This window comes from Microchirus variegatus (assembly GCF_963457635.1).
Source record: "Microchirus variegatus genome assembly, chromosome: 2".
NCBI lineage: Eukaryota > Metazoa > Chordata > Actinopteri > Pleuronectiformes > Soleidae > Microchirus > Microchirus variegatus.
The window spans coordinates 23,941,102-23,960,091 of NC_139803.1; the positions used below are offsets into that span (position 1 = coordinate 23,941,102).

At 40.5% G+C, this 18,990-nt stretch overlaps 2 protein-coding genes across 2 annotated transcripts; one reads left to right on the plus strand and one right to left on the minus strand.

The window, feature by feature from the left end:
- Window positions 1–487: 487 nt before the first annotated feature.
- LOC310944317 (solute carrier family 2, facilitated glucose transporter member 4-like) lies at window positions 488–13,491 on the plus strand. Its single transcript, XM_083910064.1, has 11 exons — window positions 488–908; window positions 3,230–3,325; window positions 5,376–5,536; window positions 7,480–7,604; window positions 7,691–7,806; window positions 7,885–8,047; window positions 9,180–9,367; window positions 9,474–9,578; window positions 10,623–10,724; window positions 10,817–11,020; window positions 11,922–13,491. Exons 1-11 carry the CDS (start codon window positions 876–878, stop codon window positions 12,171–12,173), a joined length of 1,545 nt encoding a protein of 514 aa, XP_083766190.1. The 5' UTR covers window positions 488–875; the 3' UTR covers window positions 12,174–13,491.
- Window positions 13,492–15,019: 1,528 nt separating this feature from the next.
- LOC310944364 (Y-box-binding protein 2-A-like) lies at window positions 15,020–18,027 on the minus strand (the record flags this gene model as incomplete). Its single annotated transcript, XM_083910132.1, has 9 exons — window positions 17,920–18,027; window positions 17,130–17,193; window positions 16,991–17,024; window positions 16,488–16,577; window positions 16,153–16,404; window positions 15,833–15,921; window positions 15,532–15,739; window positions 15,173–15,316; window positions 15,020–15,055 (listed from the first exon to the last, which is right to left on the minus strand). The coding sequence occupies exons 1-9, from the start codon at window positions 17,999–18,001 to the stop codon at window positions 15,020–15,022; spliced, it is 999 nt and encodes a 332-aa protein (XP_083766258.1). The 5' UTR covers window positions 18,002–18,027.
- Between the last annotated feature and the right edge of the window lie 963 nt (window positions 18,028–18,990).

Here is an 18,990-nt window from a genome sequence, read left to right on the forward strand (position 1 = left end):
CTTAACAAGTAGGTAAAATAAAACTGAGCAAGCAGCTACATTAAAATAATTAAAACTAACAAATATGACTATAAATAAGTAGAACTGATCAGATTTTGAAGCGATTACACTTATACAAACTTTCTTATGTGTTATAAATATTCAAGTTATGCTGGTAAAGCCTCTTAAATGTTGCACACTTTGGAGAGAACAGAAAGATAAGTCCTTACATTTAGGTTCTGACTCAAGATTTGGCTCAATTTGGCTTATTCATTCTACTTCTGCTATAAAGACCATATTAGATTGCTCACAAAACTGAGCCCAGGGACCAAATTTGGCCGTGAACAATCTTCCAGTGTTACTGATTTCAAAAAGGAATCTTCAAATGTAAACACAAGTGTCTTAGTAAGCAGCTTCCACCTCTTCCACAGCAGCATAAGACAGAGCAGACTCCCTTGTCTGTCAGGTCCCATCAGTCTTCTCTTGGTCTTCTTCCTGAACACATGCTCTCTCTCGTCTTTCATCTGCAGCCAATGGCAGTTAAGGTCAGGAGAATCGTCCTCTGTTCTGTCGCAGTACCTTAAGATCGGGGCCTCTGTGGACTAAACAGCCTCACCCTTCACTCCCCCCTCTCCTGGAGGTGTGCACGTGGGTGTTCGTCTCTCCCAGCTGGACTGACTCCACATTTCAAAGAAGACGCAGAACAGGACGCACGCACATGTGTTGTTGACTCTTTTTCTCCTGTTTGGATTTTACTTTCCCATTGGTGTTTTTTTGGGCTGCTGAAGGGCTCCAGGTTTAAGTCGGGGGTGATTGTTGTCCCTGTGGAGGAGTTTCACGTGTCTGCATTTGGCGCTTGACGCATCTGCCACTGCGTGTCTGGAGCCGCCAAAGTCATGCCGGCCGGGTTTCAGCAACTCGGAGGGGAGGTAAACTTATCTCGTGATCTTTTCACTCCTCATCAGCGTGGCTAAACTTCTTCAATGCGCTCAAAACGTATTTGGAAATCCGCGTGCTCTTCGAAAAGCCGTTTGTGCATTTCAGTATTGCTCCGTGCGTCATGATTTATTCGCAGAGGTTTTACGCACGGGAGTAACTTGTCACTCTCTCATACCCAGATTGAGGTCTCAGTCTTGGGTGTGACAAATTTAAATTTGTCTCATCCAATTAAAAAAGAAGAAGAAGAAGAAGCAAATCCTAACTCACTGATTGGGTAGAAACTAACATTTATATAGAATATTAAATTAAATTGTTGGTAAACTTTAAACACACTCACAAGATATTGAAAATCAGTAAAAAAAAAAACATAAAAGGTACAAACTGGTGATAAGAATAAGATAACAATGAGCATTAATATATGGGGAATTGCAGCTTTAAACAATAACATTTTATTTTCTTCTGACAGGGCTTGGGCCCTTATTTAGTTCTCCGTTTGACCTTGACAATGCAAATATAGCTCCATTTACAGGTCACAGCTCAGTGTTGTTGGTTTTGTAATGCCCACACTTTGACAGGTTCACTGCCCTCATTAACAATAGCAATATTGCAGTGTTCGGTCTATACCAAGAAGCATAATTTCACTATTTAAAGTTTCCTATAGCTTTAGCTGCTGTAGAAATGTGCAGGTTGATTCCTTAGATGATCTGGCCTTTTTTTTAATAATTTAACTATAAATTGGGACATCACAAGAAGTAAAATCTCACATTTTCTGAACTGCACAGTATGAACAGTTCATGCATTCTGTTTGAGTTGCTAATAACCATGTCAATAAAGGCAGCATTTATGTCTGATGAGTACAAAGAAAATAACTGACTTCTCATTCAGTTAAGGTGAAGTGTAATGGAGCATAAAAAACCACTGGCTTCTATATTGTTTTACCTTTTCTGCAAGGACAGAAGGAAACAGGCACCCTTTTGTTTTGGGTCATTAATACCAAACAGCACTTATCTACAGACTCAACACAGCAAGGTCAAGGCACTGTAGAAACTTTCACTCACTCGTTTTCTGCCACTTTATCACCTCCTCCTCAGGCGAACGCACAAGCATTCACACTCACATTCACACCTATACACTGTAAAAAGAGAAAAGTTGAGAAAACTCCAGTTCCATCAACTAATATTATTTTGTTAGACAAACTTGTAAGTTAAAGTTGTGCCAACTCAAAATTCTGTTTTCAAACAGTTTGGCTAACTAATCTTGTTCAGATAATTTAAAAATTAAATAAAAAAAATAAATTTTGAGTTGGCACAACTCTAACTTACAAGTTTGTCTAACAAAATAATAGTAGTTGATGGAACTTTTTTACAGTGCACAGAGACGAACAAGCATTCACGCTCACATTCACACCTTTACACTGTAAAAAGAAAAAAAGTTGAGAAAACTCAAATTTAAAAATGTTCAATTATCTGAACAAGATTAGTTAGCCAAACAGACTATTGAGTTGGCACAACTCTAAGTTACACGTTTGTCTAACTAACTAAATAACATTAAATGATGGAACTTTTTAAAAACTCAAGATCTTTTGTTGGGCTGTAAACTCAAAAATTGATTGCAGAAAGTTGCCTTGAAACTTTTTCTTTTTTTTTACAGTGTACAGTCAATTTAGTGTGTCCACTTAACCTAATCACCAAACTGTAACCGGAGAAAACCTGGAAGCACATGGGGAGAAAATAAATGCAGAGTCCACTGGGATTCAAACCTGGTGACCTTTTTGTTATGAGGCAACAATGCTAGCCACTGCTCTGTTGTTTGTGAGTGAAATAATATAAAATATTTTATTTTATTAATTTCAGTCTTTATCTGGCAGCTTTACAATATCAATCTGCTGTAGACAAAGATCTGAGCGTAAACTATAATCTGTCACTCATGAAAAGGCTCTTTGAGATTTAAAACACACTTCACTGGAAGGGGAGAACTTTATCTCCCCAAGGTCATCTCGTCTGTCACCTTGGAGACAGGTGCCTGCATGGCCTGATGGGAAACTGGAGGGAAGTTAAAGTTCAGGCGTTAACATTCACTGTGGCCAGTGAAGTCACTGACATCGTCTTTCATCTGGATCACCGTTATATTTAGTTGGTCTTAACAGTGGCGTGTACTGTGATCAAGTGGTGTTTTTACAAAAACACATAATATTACTCACCATGATAGCGATTATATGATCTTTGTGTGTGTGTGTGTGTGTGTGTGTGTGTGTGTGTGTGTGTGTGTGTGTGTGTGTGTGTGTGTGTGTGTGTGTGTGTTTTTGCTGCAGACAGTTACTGGAACCCTTGCTCTCTCCGTCTTCACCGCTGTACTGGGATCTCTGGAGTTTGGATACAACATCGGCGTCATCAATGCACCTCAGAAGGTAAAAACAAACAAACAAAAAACCAGGGCATGTTCAAGTGTGGGATTAAGAGGCGAGACAGTGTAAATAGAACCGTTGTTTCATGCGGGAGGCCAACACAGTGGCATGTGTTCAGTTGTCGACCGAGTTGTTTCTTGTTATTCCCCGATTTTACACAGTAACGTGTTTGATGCCACAACATCCTGCCATGCTGTGTCATGGCACCTAATGTTGTGAAGTCAGTGCGTGCACAGAGGACATATTGTCAACAAAGTGAAGGGAAGGAAAGATGAAGGTATGGTGTTGACAGACGGAGACGGGTGGTGTGGCTGAATCTTTGCGAGCATCCTCGTATCCAGTACTGGTCACCGGATCAGATGTAGGAAAAAATAAAAAATGAATACAATATATGATAAAAAAAAAACCCCGTTGATGTTATTGTTTTGCTTCGCTTTAGTCTCTGAGAACAGAAACAGTCAAACATTATTTGTACGTGCAAAACTATCAGACTGTCTGTATACAGCAGTGTTGTAATGTAACAACGTACTATTATCTGTACTTTATTTATATTTCGAGCAGCTTTTAATTTTACTCCACTGCATTTAAAAATAAATTGTGTACATCTACTCCAACACATTTCTCCTAAGTATCTTCGTGACTCGTTACTACCAAATTAAATCAGAAGAAGAAGAAGAGTTGGCTCAATTCTAACTCCTCACTTTTTTTTTTTTAAAGACGTTTACTTCTAAAACTTAAGAACATTTTATATCAGAAAACTAATGTTGATACTTAAGTTTAGTAAATGTCATATACTTTAAGACTTTTACTGAAGTAATATTGTTATTACTTATTACCAGAAGTCATTTTCTGGTAAGATACTTGTACTTTTACTCAAGTATTCCTTTTAGGTACTATTTCATCAAACTGCTGAAAAACAAGGTTTTTTTTTAGCAGTAGAATTCACTTCTGCAACTTTTTGTGGACAACCTGTTGGCAGCCATCTGGCTTTACTAGCGCAATGTTGCTGTTGCCTCCCTCTGTTTTGAAATGAAACAAATCACCTTGTGTGAGGTATCAGGAACGTCTACAGGTGACATGAACTCTCAACGCAGCTATACTGAGAAACATAGAGTCACGTGAAGCACACACAGGCTTGACAATGGTTCGACTGGAACAGACATTTGTTTATATTTAGGTTTCGAACCGTGTGTGCTACTTTTAAATATCACATGACTACTTTACTAAGCACAGCCAGTAAAGAGAGACATGTGTCACCCCCGAAGACTGCACTTGATTTGAACACCAAGAAAAAAAACATATGAGCCGAGTCGTGTTGAGGTGATGGATTTGTTTTTTTTCCTCAATCAGAGATTTGTGATAGAGTTGAACCATTATGTTTTAAAGACTGTCTATGGTTGGTGGTAAATTCATCTGTGACATGCTTTGGTCAAAATACCATAAGGATGAAGCACCACAGCAGTTCAATCACCCTGCCAAAACAGCCCTGTTAAGAATGTTCGGTTTAGAAGTATCTCTTTAGGTTCACCTTAAAGGTCCACCTTAAGAAAAAGTAATACGAAACTTAAGGGACAGGAAATGACATCAGCCACGGAGGCTACTGGGAGCTAACAGCAGTTAGCATTTGGAAAAATGATCGTTTGCAGGCTCTAGCAGGCACATTGCCATCATATATAACATGTATCCACTGGACTGATAAATCCTCTGAGGCTGGAAGTTTCAGTAGAACTCTGTGCTGCACTGTGGAGCCGAGAATAAACTTTTTGCCCTCGCCTGCACTCTCGCGTGTTTAATGGATAAACGGAGCTTCGTGAGACAACAATTCCAGGAATTTAGCGCATTGTGACGTCCCAATGAGTGCGGAAGTCAACATCGCGTGTTTCATCTCCTGTACTTAGACTGAGGAGGCCCACAAAAACATGAGTGACTCATCTTTTTTCCACCCTGCTGACTGATAGAGCCTCCAGAGTCCCAAATATATAAGGATTTAAATGATTAAAAAGTTGATTTGCATAATATGTCTGTTAAATATCACCTATGCTTTCTTCTACAGATCATCGAGGCAGAATACAATGCCACATGGGTGCAGCGGTATGGAGAGCCCATCCCCTCAGGGACCCTCACATCCCTCTGGTCCCTGTCTGTGGCCATCTTCTCCATCGGCGGCATGCTCTCCTCCTTCTGCGTGGGTTTTGTCTCGGAATGGCTGGGCAGGTATAGGAAAATGTGTCTTCAGAATCTCTGCCTGAGGATTTATTATTTATTATTTTTGTAGTCCATCTGAATAAAATCCCTGCATCTTAGAGGGTTTATAGTCACCTTTGCTGCCAATACATCAGGGCAGAATAATTTCAGTACCCAACTGTGATTTGGATTTCATGGATTTTGAATCCTACTGTGTGTTCTGATGCAAGAAGGAGAACCTAAATATATTAATTGTTGCACTAAAATGGCATACAACATTTTATTAATTAAAGTAGAAGTCAGTTTCAAGTTGCATAGCCTCAAACTGCATTTTAAATTTGAAGATGAGTCTGTTTTGTTGTATCCTGTGAAGTTACTTTAATTACTTTGCAAAAAAAAAAAAAAAGTGATGTGTAAATAAAGTCTGATTAATTAAATTCTGAACAGGAAATGAGATTGTGACTGCAATCCTGATGTCCTGGATGTCTATAATTGACCTATTATATTTTTAGAAATAACAGCAAATGACATAGTAGTCGTAAAACTATTTTAGTGGTTAGCTTTTATGAGTATCTCCTATCCACCTCGGCATGGATCCAAAATGGCTTCCAATTTTCCAGTTCCACTCATTCAGGGCGAAACCGTGCCCCGGATGTTCCACGTTGACCCACTTTCCGGCGGTAATTTGAGCTGCGACACAATCTGGAGCCCACATCTTCCACTGAGTGAAAGACGATCTTCACAGAGCAGAGCTGGCAGCACTGGGTCACGAGGGTAGTTGGGTGGTGGTGGTGGTGAGAGGGACGCACTAGAGTGCACTGAGGGCAAGGTCGTCCACTGTACACACTGGCTGCCCAGTGAGGGCAGAAGGAGCTGAAGATCACATTCACCTTTACTACATAACAGTGTGTTCAGTTGACTGTTTATTCACTTAAAAGTCAGAATTTGTGACTCATGTCAGGGAACTGTGTTGGGGCTACGCTCTGGCTGTTTTGTTTTTTTCAGGCTACTGTAGAAACAGTGCACAGCAAGATGGTGGCCGCCGTAAAGCAAGGCCCTTGCTCCAAAGACATATAAAAGGCATATTCTAATCTATGGGATCTATGAGGAAAATGAGCGTCTACATCCCATGTGATTTATAACATTTTCCAAAGGAATTAATGGTTTCAATTGCAAGTTTCTGGTCACATTTTTGGAGATAATGTCCCTATAGTTTATGGCCCACATAGTTGGTTAGCACTCTTGCCTTTGTTTGCATGTTGTGTACGTGGGTTTTCAGCAGGTTCTCCGGTCCATAAACATCCAGATTTGGGGATTAGGCAAATTGGACACTCTAAACTGACCATAGGTGAGAGTGAATGGTTGTCTCTATGTGGTCCTGTGATGGACAGGCGACCTGTCCAGGGTGTGACCCCGCCTTTCGCCCTATGTCAGCTGGGATTGGCACCAGTTCATTACAGAGACCATCCACTTCTGCATGTTTTTGGACTGTGTGAGGAAAGTGGAGATCCTGGAGAAAAACCCATGCACTCATGGGGAGAGCATGCAAACTCCATGCAGCTACAAAACCTAACAGTATTTACTCTAAAGTGATTACACACTTATATAAATATACTTATGGGCATTATATTCAATTTCTGTGAGTAAGTCACACACTGGACCTTTACTTTTGTTGATTTCATCTCAACTAGAAGTTAGGGTTAGGGCTACTAACCCTAACCAACCCTCCAAGTGTGGATAGAGCCTCAACTGACTGTTTGAAAGTGGCGTATGATTTTGTGCAACAGTGTCCTCTGGTGTCTGAAACAAGACTAGCTCTAAGACTAATGTGAAGATAAATCAGCTTATGAAAGGCTGACATTTGTGCATTTGAGTGATGATGTTATTATCATCAAAAAGCCCAAATTCCACGGCATATAAAAAAAATTATTACTTACTTAATGACAGATGTGAATCTGTGTGTGTTTTTGCAGGAGGAAAGCCATGCTCATAAACAACTTGTTTGCCTTCATCGGTGGAAGCCTGATGGGAATGTCCAAGCTTTGCGGCTCCTTTGAAATGATGATCCTCGGACGTTTCACCATTGGCGCCTTCTGTGGTGAGCAACAAGCCACTGTCCAGTTCTCTATGGGCACATTTGAAAAGAAGAGTTTAGTTAAGAGTTATGACTCTTGCTCTCTGCAGGTTTGGCATCAGGTTTGACACCGATGTATGTGGGTGAGATTGCCCCTACCAGTCTGAGAGGAGCACTGGGCACACTGCACCAGCTGGCTATAGTCACTGGTATTCTCATTGCACAGGTATGACATGAGCATACTGATGATGCTGATTTCCTGTATGTCAACAAGGACCTGTGTAATTCTCCTCTCTCTTGGCAGATCCTGGGCCTGGAGTCATTACTGGGCAGCGAGCACTTGTGGCCTGTCCTGATGGGTTTAACCATCGTGCCGACCGTGTTTCAGATGGCTCTGCTTCCTTTCTGCCCAGAGAGTCCCAGGTTCCTCTACATCGTGCGCAGCCGCGAGCACCACGCCAAGAGCGGTGAGGATGTTTCTTTCATCGCCTATCACACACACAATCTCATTGTGTGGCATCCATGAGAATAAAACTAAATTGCATCTATATGATGAGACATTATTAACATTTGTTAAAAGGGACATCCTGCACTCAAGGATGGATTACTGAACAAGGGCTCAGGAGGCCCTGAAGGCCCAGCCTCTCCTCTTCTATCGCGATATTGTCGCAACTATGTTATTATTCTATGTTATTTTATGTGATGTGATATTATGTGATGTCTTTACAGGCCCCTGAGGCTATGTTACTCACCCCTGGTGTCTTGATGGGGCCCTCAGTCACATTATTACTAGCTAGGTGTTGCCTGATAAAAACACATTTAAAGGTGCAACTGGCCATAAAATCCTCCTTATATGTCACAGAGACTCAGGAATAATGTTCATATTAACAAACTGAACTTACCAACAACAACAACAGTACAGACAAAAAAAATTGCATTAAAAAATATATTTTGCAGACTGTTTTGAAATCATGATTTGGCATGTGGCGCCACCTACCGCCGTCTACCAATCATTGCAGTCAGTAGAGTCTCTGCTGCCGAGAAACCACGGGTTGCCAGTTACGTCAGAAAACGAAACCTAAAAGACCTCGGTATTTTGAATTTGAATGTAGTAACCGTTTTTTGGCCACATTCTTACATATGGCACCTTTGACAATGCAATCAGAGAAGGCCGATTTCACCCCATTCACGCAACAAGCCTCTGGCACCCTCTGCTGGTCATACTCATCTGTTTCATTTTCATAAATGAGCGGTTATTGTATAGATGGTATTTCAGCTAAACATGTTTCCTTGTTCTTGACACATCATTGCCATTTTAAGTCTCTACATCAGGGGTGTCAAACGTCAGAATTGGCCCACCAGAGGGTCCAATCCGGCCCAAAATTGCACTTATTTTTCTCAAGAAATTTCAAGAAGTTTTGTAAAAAGAAACTTCATTAAATGTTAAACAAAGGAAACTAATTTGGAGTTCTTGTTCATAGGATACTAATAGGCTCAAATTGTGGCCCCTGAGCTAAAATGAGTCGGACACCCCTGCTCTATATAATACATTTCTTACATGAAGCACCTTCATGTTGAATGCTCCTTACCTGTGTGCAGGTCTGAGGAGGTTAACGGGCAGGCAGGAGGTGGGCGACATGCTGGCAGAGATGAAGGAGGAGAAGAGGCGCATGGACATGGAGAGGAAGGTGTCCATCCTGGAGCTTTTCCGCTCTCCGCTTTACCGCCAGCCCATCATCATCTCCATCCTGCTGCAGCTCTCACAGCAGCTGTCCGGGATCAACGCGGTGAGTGTTTGGGTTCAACTTTGCTTTCTGGAGCTTCACTTTCACACTGTCCTGACTTGGCCCATTAATCCACTATTTAACCTAATTCTGTGTATTCCTCTGGCAGATTTTCTACTACTCCACCACTATATTTATGAACGCAGGAGTCCAGAGTCCGGTCTATGCCACTATAGGAGCCGGCGTGGTTAACTGTGCCTTCACTATCGTCTCAGTGAGTCATCACAGCAACAGCACACCTTCTTCACCTTTGTTTGTCCATGTTCTCTTTCTCCCTGCGGTGATATCAAACTTTCATTTTGAACTCAGAGCGATAAACAGTCCGTAACAGTCCTGCTCTGCCCTTATTACCGAGCCTGAGCCTCTATTACTGTTTAACAATGTTATCAGAGGGCAAATAAGATAACCAGCCACCATCCTTCTTGTAGGCGAATCGCAAACATTCCTACATTCAAGTTTGTTTTGGCAAGTTTCAATGTCATTAAATGAGTAAAGTGATTTGATTTTAGACTGAGTTAGCAGCAAGGCGGAAAACTGGATGTATTATTGTGAAATTGATCACGATTTTTTGTTATATTTGGAGTCATGTGTTTTTTGCCAAACTGGAATATTATGTCCTGGCATCAATTTTAGATTGTTTGTAGGGTAACGGACACCAAATCAGCATTTAGGTAAAAGTAAAAGGGTTTAGAAAAAACCCTGATAGTATATATATAATTTATTTTATGCCTAATACATACGAGTACAGAAATATGACAAATGTATACATATTAGGGCTGCAAAGATTATTATGATTACTATGAAAATAGATTATTCAGTTTTAGATTAATTTTTTATTTAAGAAAAAGAAGCTTTTAGATTTTTCAGCTTCTTATATGCGAGTTTCATTGTCCCATTTGACAAAGACATCATGAAAAATGTTGGTTTCTCGGACACAACATCACACACATCTGAGAACATCATCATGTCGGGGTTTGGGAAACACTAATCGACATTTTCTGACATTGTGTGGACCAAAGAAATACTTGATTAATCAAGAAAACAATTAGTAAAGTAAAGGTAATTAGACGGATGTAAATTAAACGAATAGGATGTTTTTCTTTCCATGCAATCTGGCCATGTCACATTACTTATCCTGTATTTATGTTTGTAATGTGGGTTTGAACACTTTAGATGTGAATAAAAGGACATTTATATCAATTAAAAAAAGGAACAAACTGTCTGTTGTAAGTTGTAAGTGTTGTTTTCTCACATACAGCTCTTCCTGGTGGAGAGGATGGGTCGCCGCACACTCCACATGTTTGGACTGGGAGGAATGTGCATCTGTGCCGTTATCATGACCATAGCTCTGGCTTTACTGGTCAGTCTCCCTCCCAGAGAACATAACATTTATCTACTATACTCCACAAACCTCTGAAAATGTGGTCGTCTTCTTCTTTCTCCTCATGACAGGAAAGTATTCCCTTCATGAGCTACATCAGCATGCTGGCCATCTTTGGTTTTGTCGCCTTCTTCGAGGTCGGTCCAGGTCCCATTCCCTGGTTCTTTGTCGCAGAGTTGTTCTCGCAGGGTCCGAGACCGGCTGCGATGGCCGTGGCCGGTTGCTCCAACTGGACGGCCAACTTCATCATCGGCATGGGCTTCCAATATGTTGCTGTGAGTATTAATTACATCCTGGTAGAAAATAACAACTGATGACTTCCTGTGCAGGAGCTGGGGAAGGGGCTGAAGTGTGAAAAAAAATCTAATCTTACATATTTATTTGGATGACCATACACTTAGAAGCAAATGTTTGGCCCACTAAACATCAGGTTTATACCACATAAACAATTGCAGAAATTACAAATCATGCCATTTTTGTGGCATTATTACACTCTGAGAACTGTTCCTGTGGGTACATTTAAAATAAGATATAGAAAGAAATACTCCAAAGACTCCATTGAAAGACATTTTTTCAATGTATATACATACACATGTATATATATGTATATATACAGTATGTGTATATACACGTATATATACAGTATGTGTATATACACGTATATATACAGTATGTGTATATACACGTATATATACAGTATGTGTATATATACGTATATATACACAGTATGTGTATGTATATATACGTATATATATACATCTATACAGTATATATATATATATATATATATATATATATATATATATATATATATATATATATATATATATATATGTATATATATATATATATATATGTATATATACACACATATACACATACATATCAAATTTCAAATTTGTCTCCACAAGGTTGGTTACATCCTGTCCTTAGACCCTCAACCAGGGTAAGGAAAACTGCCTCAACCTACCTTAACCTGCATATATACATATATATGTATACATATATATACTGAGCTAAATTAACCTTTAAGTAAGAAAAATTAGAAAAAGCAATTAAATGGAAAAAGAAGCCCTCACCTGGTCAGTGGACAAAATGGTCTATCTGTGCACGTCCATGATGCGATGTATTACATTATGTGCCATCTTCTCATGACGTCCCTTCCCCGTCCTCCAGGAGCTCTGTGGGCCGTACGTCTTCCTCATCTTCGCAGCACTCCTCCTCTTCTTCCTCATCTTCACATTCTTCCGGGTGCCAGAGACGCGGGGAAAGACCTTTGACCAGATCTCAGCGACCTTCAACCATTCCTCGGCAGGAGGAGGAATGATGGACATGGACATGGACATGGACATGGAAATGGACATGGACAGAGACATGGACAAGCCCAGCACCGAGCTGGACTACTTGGGGGAAGGTAGCATAAACTGAAGAGAATTGAAGAGAAACAGAACTGAGCAAAGCTGTGGATGAACTGTGTGAATGTGTTTGACTCCAAACATGAATTTTATGACCTGTATATTGAGATTTATCTTTATATGTGCACATGGATTATGGAGCCAAAGCAGTGTTTAATAAGGTATGTGACAATTTGGGTGCTTTTGGATTGTCCTTTGTTGGTACCATTGCTATTCAAGTTAATAACAAAGGCTAATAAATTTAAAAAAAATCTACATTTAAAGAGTTGACAAATGACATTTAATGGAGTATAATGTACATAAGAAATGACTCTGCTGGCTGCATCACTGTCAAGTGGAGAGGGGACTTCCTGCACTTTATTTACAAAAAAATAGGATAATATATGTGGGAACATTGAAGAGACAACTCGTAACTTTAAATCCAAGGAACAATGTTTTAAATCACACATTTTAGTTTTTAAATTGAATGCTTTGGTGTTTTTATTTCCTTATTCCTCTAGGTATCCGATTGTGGGTAAGATTAAGATTTTAAATATGAGCAATGAAAAACTTCAGTGATAGAATGCCAACACTCCATGGTGATCCAGTAATTCAGAGGGGGGGGGGTAAAAAGTCCATCATTGCTAAACTGGCTTTTAATCATGAGGTGTATTCCCAGTTTATGCTAAGGCAAAGTGCCAGAACAAAGTATTTTTATAGAACATTGCACAACCTGTAGAAATACTATTTAATTAATGAAGCAGTCTATTTTTACTACTACTTTGTGTGTACAGTGTGTCGTTAGTGTGGTTACTGTTTTAAGGGTGCGAGGGTCTCAGCTCTTTATTTATACACAATAGCAGGTGTTTGGGTTTGTAAACAGAAGCTTGAGATTATGTTAAAACTAGAAATGTGCAATCTTAAGAGGCTGCATGTGTAGAAGAGTTTTATATCACAAGTGTCCTATTTTTCTGGCATCCTGTCTTTGCGGTTTGTTCCATTAAAAAAGGTCCAGTGTGTAACATTTAGGAGGGTTTATTGGCAGAATTGGATTATACAGCTGCATACGCATGTTTGTAGGTAAGGTCCTTTGGTTTTCTAAGCCTTAGAGAACGACTTTTATATATGTACTTTAGGCAAGGGCCCTGCTTTATGGAGGCCGCCATCTTACACCGTCATGTTTCTACAGCAGCTCTAATGGACAAAAGAGGCAGAAACTTACTACGCAAACCATCTATAGTCTCATTAGATGTCACCAATTCTCACACAATGGACCTTTAACAGTGTGGATCACTTGTATTGAATATTTGTAACAAGTTCAGTGTATTGAGTGAATATTAATACCATAAACATGCGAGTAAAAGGATGTACATAATGTTACCCAATAAAGCCTTTGGAGTCATCAGTCATAACAGATTTCAATATTCTGATGTTTGTGTAAAGCGGTTTAACTGTTGGGTTTAGAAATGACAACTGAGTTCTGAGTTTTGCACACACGATTTATTAATTAGCATTTTTCTTTTTAAGCAACGACATTGCACGTTATCCCCTCTGAAAAAAAAAAAAAAAAAAAGAAGCACACAAATAAAGTAAAACTAAAATGAGTTTTTCAATATATCCTCAACTGAGGAAGATGAAGGGAGTCGGCATGTTTAACGTGACTGAGGTGGTAAAGAACTAAACTGACTCCCATAATGCACCACCAACCTCACACCTGCTTAGTTTCCCCCCTCTTCAACCAAATTAAGTTAAATAAAAATCAAGGTAGGTTCCTCTAAACTACTTGATGAGCCCAATCTAATCAAAGAAAAACTGTATTTTTTAAGGGGGGTGGAACAACTGGGCTGTCAAGCAGATGGTCCATTTTCCTTTTTTAAAGATGTACTTTCATTTCTAAATTCTGATCATTTCTACACACCCCTCCACCCACCAGGATCTAAATTCTTCCCTACCAAACGTCAAGTGTCCAGACGAGACAACACAAGATGAGGGGGGAGAGGCCTGAGGGGAGGACAGTGAGATGAGGGTTGGAGTATGGGGAAGTGCAGGGAGGGGAGAGCAGTGCACGTGTTCTGAAATAGTTCCAGACAGCCCCTCCAACCCCCGGACCTACAAGACACAAACAAAGAGGAAATAAAAGCACACAGACAGACACAGGGAATGAAAGACATCATAGAAATAAAGACATTTAGACTGCATTCAGACCTGAAATTATCCATCCTGAGAGATCTGATCACATGCAGGTTACACCAAGTTCAGGTCTGAACACTCACATCCCATACAATCCTATACAGCCGGTTTCCCTCTAGTCACTATAAACACAGTTTGTCACATGCTTAAAATAAATAAAAGAAATGGTTAAAACCGTTTTCAATGTGATTAGAGCTTTGATTAACTCGGCCTTCTCTCTTCCTCTCATTTACTCACATCTATACAGTCAGACTCGTCAAGCAGAATATCGTGATTGCAAAGAGCGATGACCTCAGTTTTGAGTAAAGTCAGTAAAGTAAGTCATGGGAGATGCATCCAGGTGTGAACAGTCAGATCTCCAGGGGACGGATTGTAACACCAGGTCTGAATGAAGCCAAAAACAAAGACACCTCTCTAATCCCTAAGATTAGGATTAACCTGAAACCCAAGTTCTCAAGAGTTTAAGCGAAAACATTCCCTGCATTAAACAAAGTCTAGGTCCAACCATGTACAGACTCAACCTAAAATCCTTCAACCCTTTTAATGCCACCACTCCTCATTAAATCCCTGTGACTCAACAGCTTGTTAACTATCGCTCATATAAAAAGACCTCGACACCCTCATTTGACACATCAATGTGGGATCCCCACCTCTTGCCAAGGGTCACATGACTGTCCCCTCTCATTGATGTCACTCTGTTGGTGCTGGGACTGTTGTGGTAGCTGCCTGCTGTGATGTAAGACAGTCAAAACATGACTCGTTACAACACAGACAAAAAAAAAGAAAAAAAAAAGAAAAAAAAAAAAAAAAAAGAGGGGAAACCTGAAGAGTTCAGCTGCTTACCTCAGGTGATTTGGGCGCTTCAGGAGAGGATTTGGGAGAGGCTTTAGGAGAGACCTTTGGAGATTTCGATGCCGATTTCAGGTCGCCTGGTTTTGAATTCTGAGGTGGGGTACCAGGCTCTGACGCAGACTTCTCTGTATCATTCTGCACAATGTGTGAGCAGAAAAAAAAGCTATGAAAACAGTGTCAAACAAGTGATTATTTAATAAACTCCACAGATTAATCGATTGTGCCTCAAATAAAACATTTCTGCTTGGATAGAGTCATCATCTCCATTGTCTACACTGATTACTGACCACACAACACAAAAAGGTAAATGGGCAGGTTCTCGACAACTAGCCAAACCCACAAACACTAACTTTTGACACAGACGACTCGGAATTCCTTTGCCTGCGGCGTCTTGAAGGCCGCCGTTGTTGTTTCTGGCCTTCGTCGACTTCTCCGTTAGTCTGCGGTTCCTTGGCGGGATCAGTCCGTTTCTCTTCAGCCTGCTCCTCGACCTGTTCGACGGCTGCAACCTGCTGGTCGTCTGCAGCCTGATCGGACTTTGGCCGAGGCCGGAACGGTCTGGGGATGCAAGGACAGAAAACATGCATTGACTTGTTCAATCCAGAAAGCGTACACAATCTCAGGAAACTCGAGTGATGGGTGTCAAGTCACCTGCGATATGGACGCCAGAACCTGCGCCGTGTCGGTCGCTGCATTTGGTTGCCCTCTGCTACATCGGTCCTTTGCTCTTCAGACTCCCCCTGACAAACCAAGCAAAAAAAATGTTTTACCATACACTGTACAGTAAATGAAAACAAACGTAGTCTACTTCTACTTCCAGTCCATTGAGCCGCCGATCCAAAACCCAGCAGCCAATGAGCAGGCAGCTTCCTAAGGCTCGCCCATGTATTTTCAAAACAAATAATACAATACACAAATCTAATTCCAAATGGTTGCAGGCGACTTCCAAACTTGCAAATCTTGTGGCTTACGTCTTGCACGTCCTGTTGCGGCCTCTGTGGCCTGCGGCGTCGCTGCTGCTGCTGCTGCGGTCTCGTTCCGTCGCTCTCCCCTGACCCCTCACCCTCAACAGCGGGGGCTTGGCCATCACCAGGTCTGCCCTGGTCATCAGGCTGAGGGCTACGGGGGAAGAACCTTCGACGGAAGCGCCGTTTGTTGGGCGCGTAGCGGCTCCCTTTGACTGGAACGCCGCCTGGGCCTGTCACATTGGCCGCCTCGGAACCCTGAGGGACAGCGCAGAAAAGCGGCAGTCGTACAAGTTGTTTGAATTCATCATGTTCATCAAAACGGACAGCACAGTTCTTACCTTTGCTGCTTCGATCACGTCAAACTCTACGACCTCCCCATCTCCAACACTGCGGAGGAACTTCCTGGGGTTGTTCTTCTTGATAGCAGTCTGAGAGGATAGATGAAACAAAGGATGGGATATTAGGTCTTTCAGGTATGGCATTTCCTGTTATGATTAACCTCACCATAACAAAAGGGAAAATTGTAAAAATATGCTTTAAAAAAAAACAAAAAAAAAACAGAACCTGTGCACACTCTGAAACCTACTGGTACTGAGAAAAACAAGGTCAATGTAAACACATGAGGTGCTAAATACATGAGAAATGCCTAGATGTGTGCCTTGAGGCACTCCAAAATTAAATAAGGATTGTAGTATGAAATCAAGCTCGTCGACATTTGTTGAAACATGTCCCAATAAAGGAAATTTACGATGATGAACTTTTTGTGGGTGCTTTTTATTGATTACCCGTGATAACATAAGTCATTCACTCACTCATTCGTAACATTAAATCACTCACTCACCTGATGAACGAACACATCTTCTTTGGTGTCATTCCTGTGAGAAATAAAACCGTCATTTATACACTTTCAATGGAAACAGTAAGAACTAAAGTTACATAGATAATATTAATAGTAAAATAAGGTTAAAAATAAAAAGTACCTGTTAATGAAGCCATAGCCATTACGTACATTGAACCATTTCACTGTGCCTTGGACCAAGGTGGCTGCAACAACAAGTAGCACATATTATTATTCAGCCATTCAAGGATTATCCTGATATCTTACTTTGATCAATGGCTGCCAATGCAAAAACAAAGAAGTGTCGTCCTGCGTGTCAATTATTAACAGTTCAACTTTGAAACCAGGTCCGCACTGGGTCACGAGGCTCACATCGATAACTGGTTATAAACACAAGTCAGCAACTTGTTGATTTTACGATCTTCATGGAGGAAAAACATTAAAATAAACGGGAAAACACCGAACCTCCCTTAATTAGTACATTCACTGCACCTGTGGTAGCGCGTGCACGACCTACACGGAGCGCGTGACCGTTGATGGAGGAAATGCAGGTCATGCGTTCACACCTTTCACAGGTTTAATGACCATTTCTAGTCTCTTACAGACAAGTAATTAAGAAGAAAAGCTGAAGTTGTTGTTATTCATTTTTAAAAAAAAGTACAAAATGACACAATTTAAGCAGACCACACAAATGTTTTTTTCTGTATAAAACACGTGCTGCGGGTAAAACGAAACACACACACACACACACACACACTGCATGGTGTCAAAGCAGCAAAGCGACTCACACACGTCCACATGACTTAATGTTTCCAGTCAAGTTTCACATATGTAACCGTTCAACCGTGACATCACAGGAGGAACAATTCAGATTAATCGCGTTGGATTAAAAAAAAAGAAAAAGGGGGAGCTCATTTTCGCTCCACACCCACCTATGACTTTCCTCTCCGGCTGGGATTTATCCTCCTCCTCCGCTGCCGAAAGTGGAGCGCTCTGCGCCTCGGCGTCGGTCATGCTCGCTGTCGGTTAACCACTCTTTCACTCCTCAGTCCCCTCCCTCTTGCTCTTCCCGAAACTTTTCTACCCAGCACGGCTTACTTTTTATCCCGACATCCTCCCGTGCTGCCAGACCAAAGCCGCGCCCTCATTGGTCTCCACCGGACGTGGCGCTGGACTGTGATTGGCTGAGTTCTGTGAGCAATTGGGAGGGAAACATTGACAGGTGGAGGACAGGTAAGAGGGAGAGGAGCTTGATTTTATAACGGGAAGTGTTTTCTTTATTATGAAAAAATAAAGTCATCATTACAGTAAAGTATCTCATAATTATGATATAGTAAGTGATAATTATGACAAATAATAAGTCATAAATATGGCAAAGTATCTCATTATTATGAGATAGTTTGTCATAATTATGACAAATTATCTCATTATTATGAGATAATAAGTCATAAATATAGCAAAACATCTCACAATTATGAGATAGTAAGTCATAATTATGACAAAGTATCTCATTATTATGAGCTAATAAGACATAAATATGACAAATTATCTCATTATTATGAGATAGTCAGTCAAAAATATGACTGAAATATTGAAATATTCTGACTTACTAATATATACTGCAGATCGTTCAGCCCTACTAGTTCAAAAGTGTCAAATTAGTTCATGCAATGCTGATTAAGCTCCACACTACCTTTACTAAGTCATGCACTGCAGTTTTAAAGGTCCTGCGAATCAGAATTAGTGATATTGAATAGTGACACTGCCAAATAATACATGGAGGACTCGGGACTTTGCAGAAAAGATGTCTGTCTTCCTTTGCACGTTTGTCCATTTATTCAGAATCAAAATACTTGATTAATTCTGGAGGAGAATTAATCAAGTATTAATCTGGCATGAAGCAACTTTTCACAGTTGCTTCATGCCAGATTAAGAGATATACAGTTACAAGAAAGTACCAAATATTACAAAAATAGAAGTCATTTTATATATACATAAGTGTG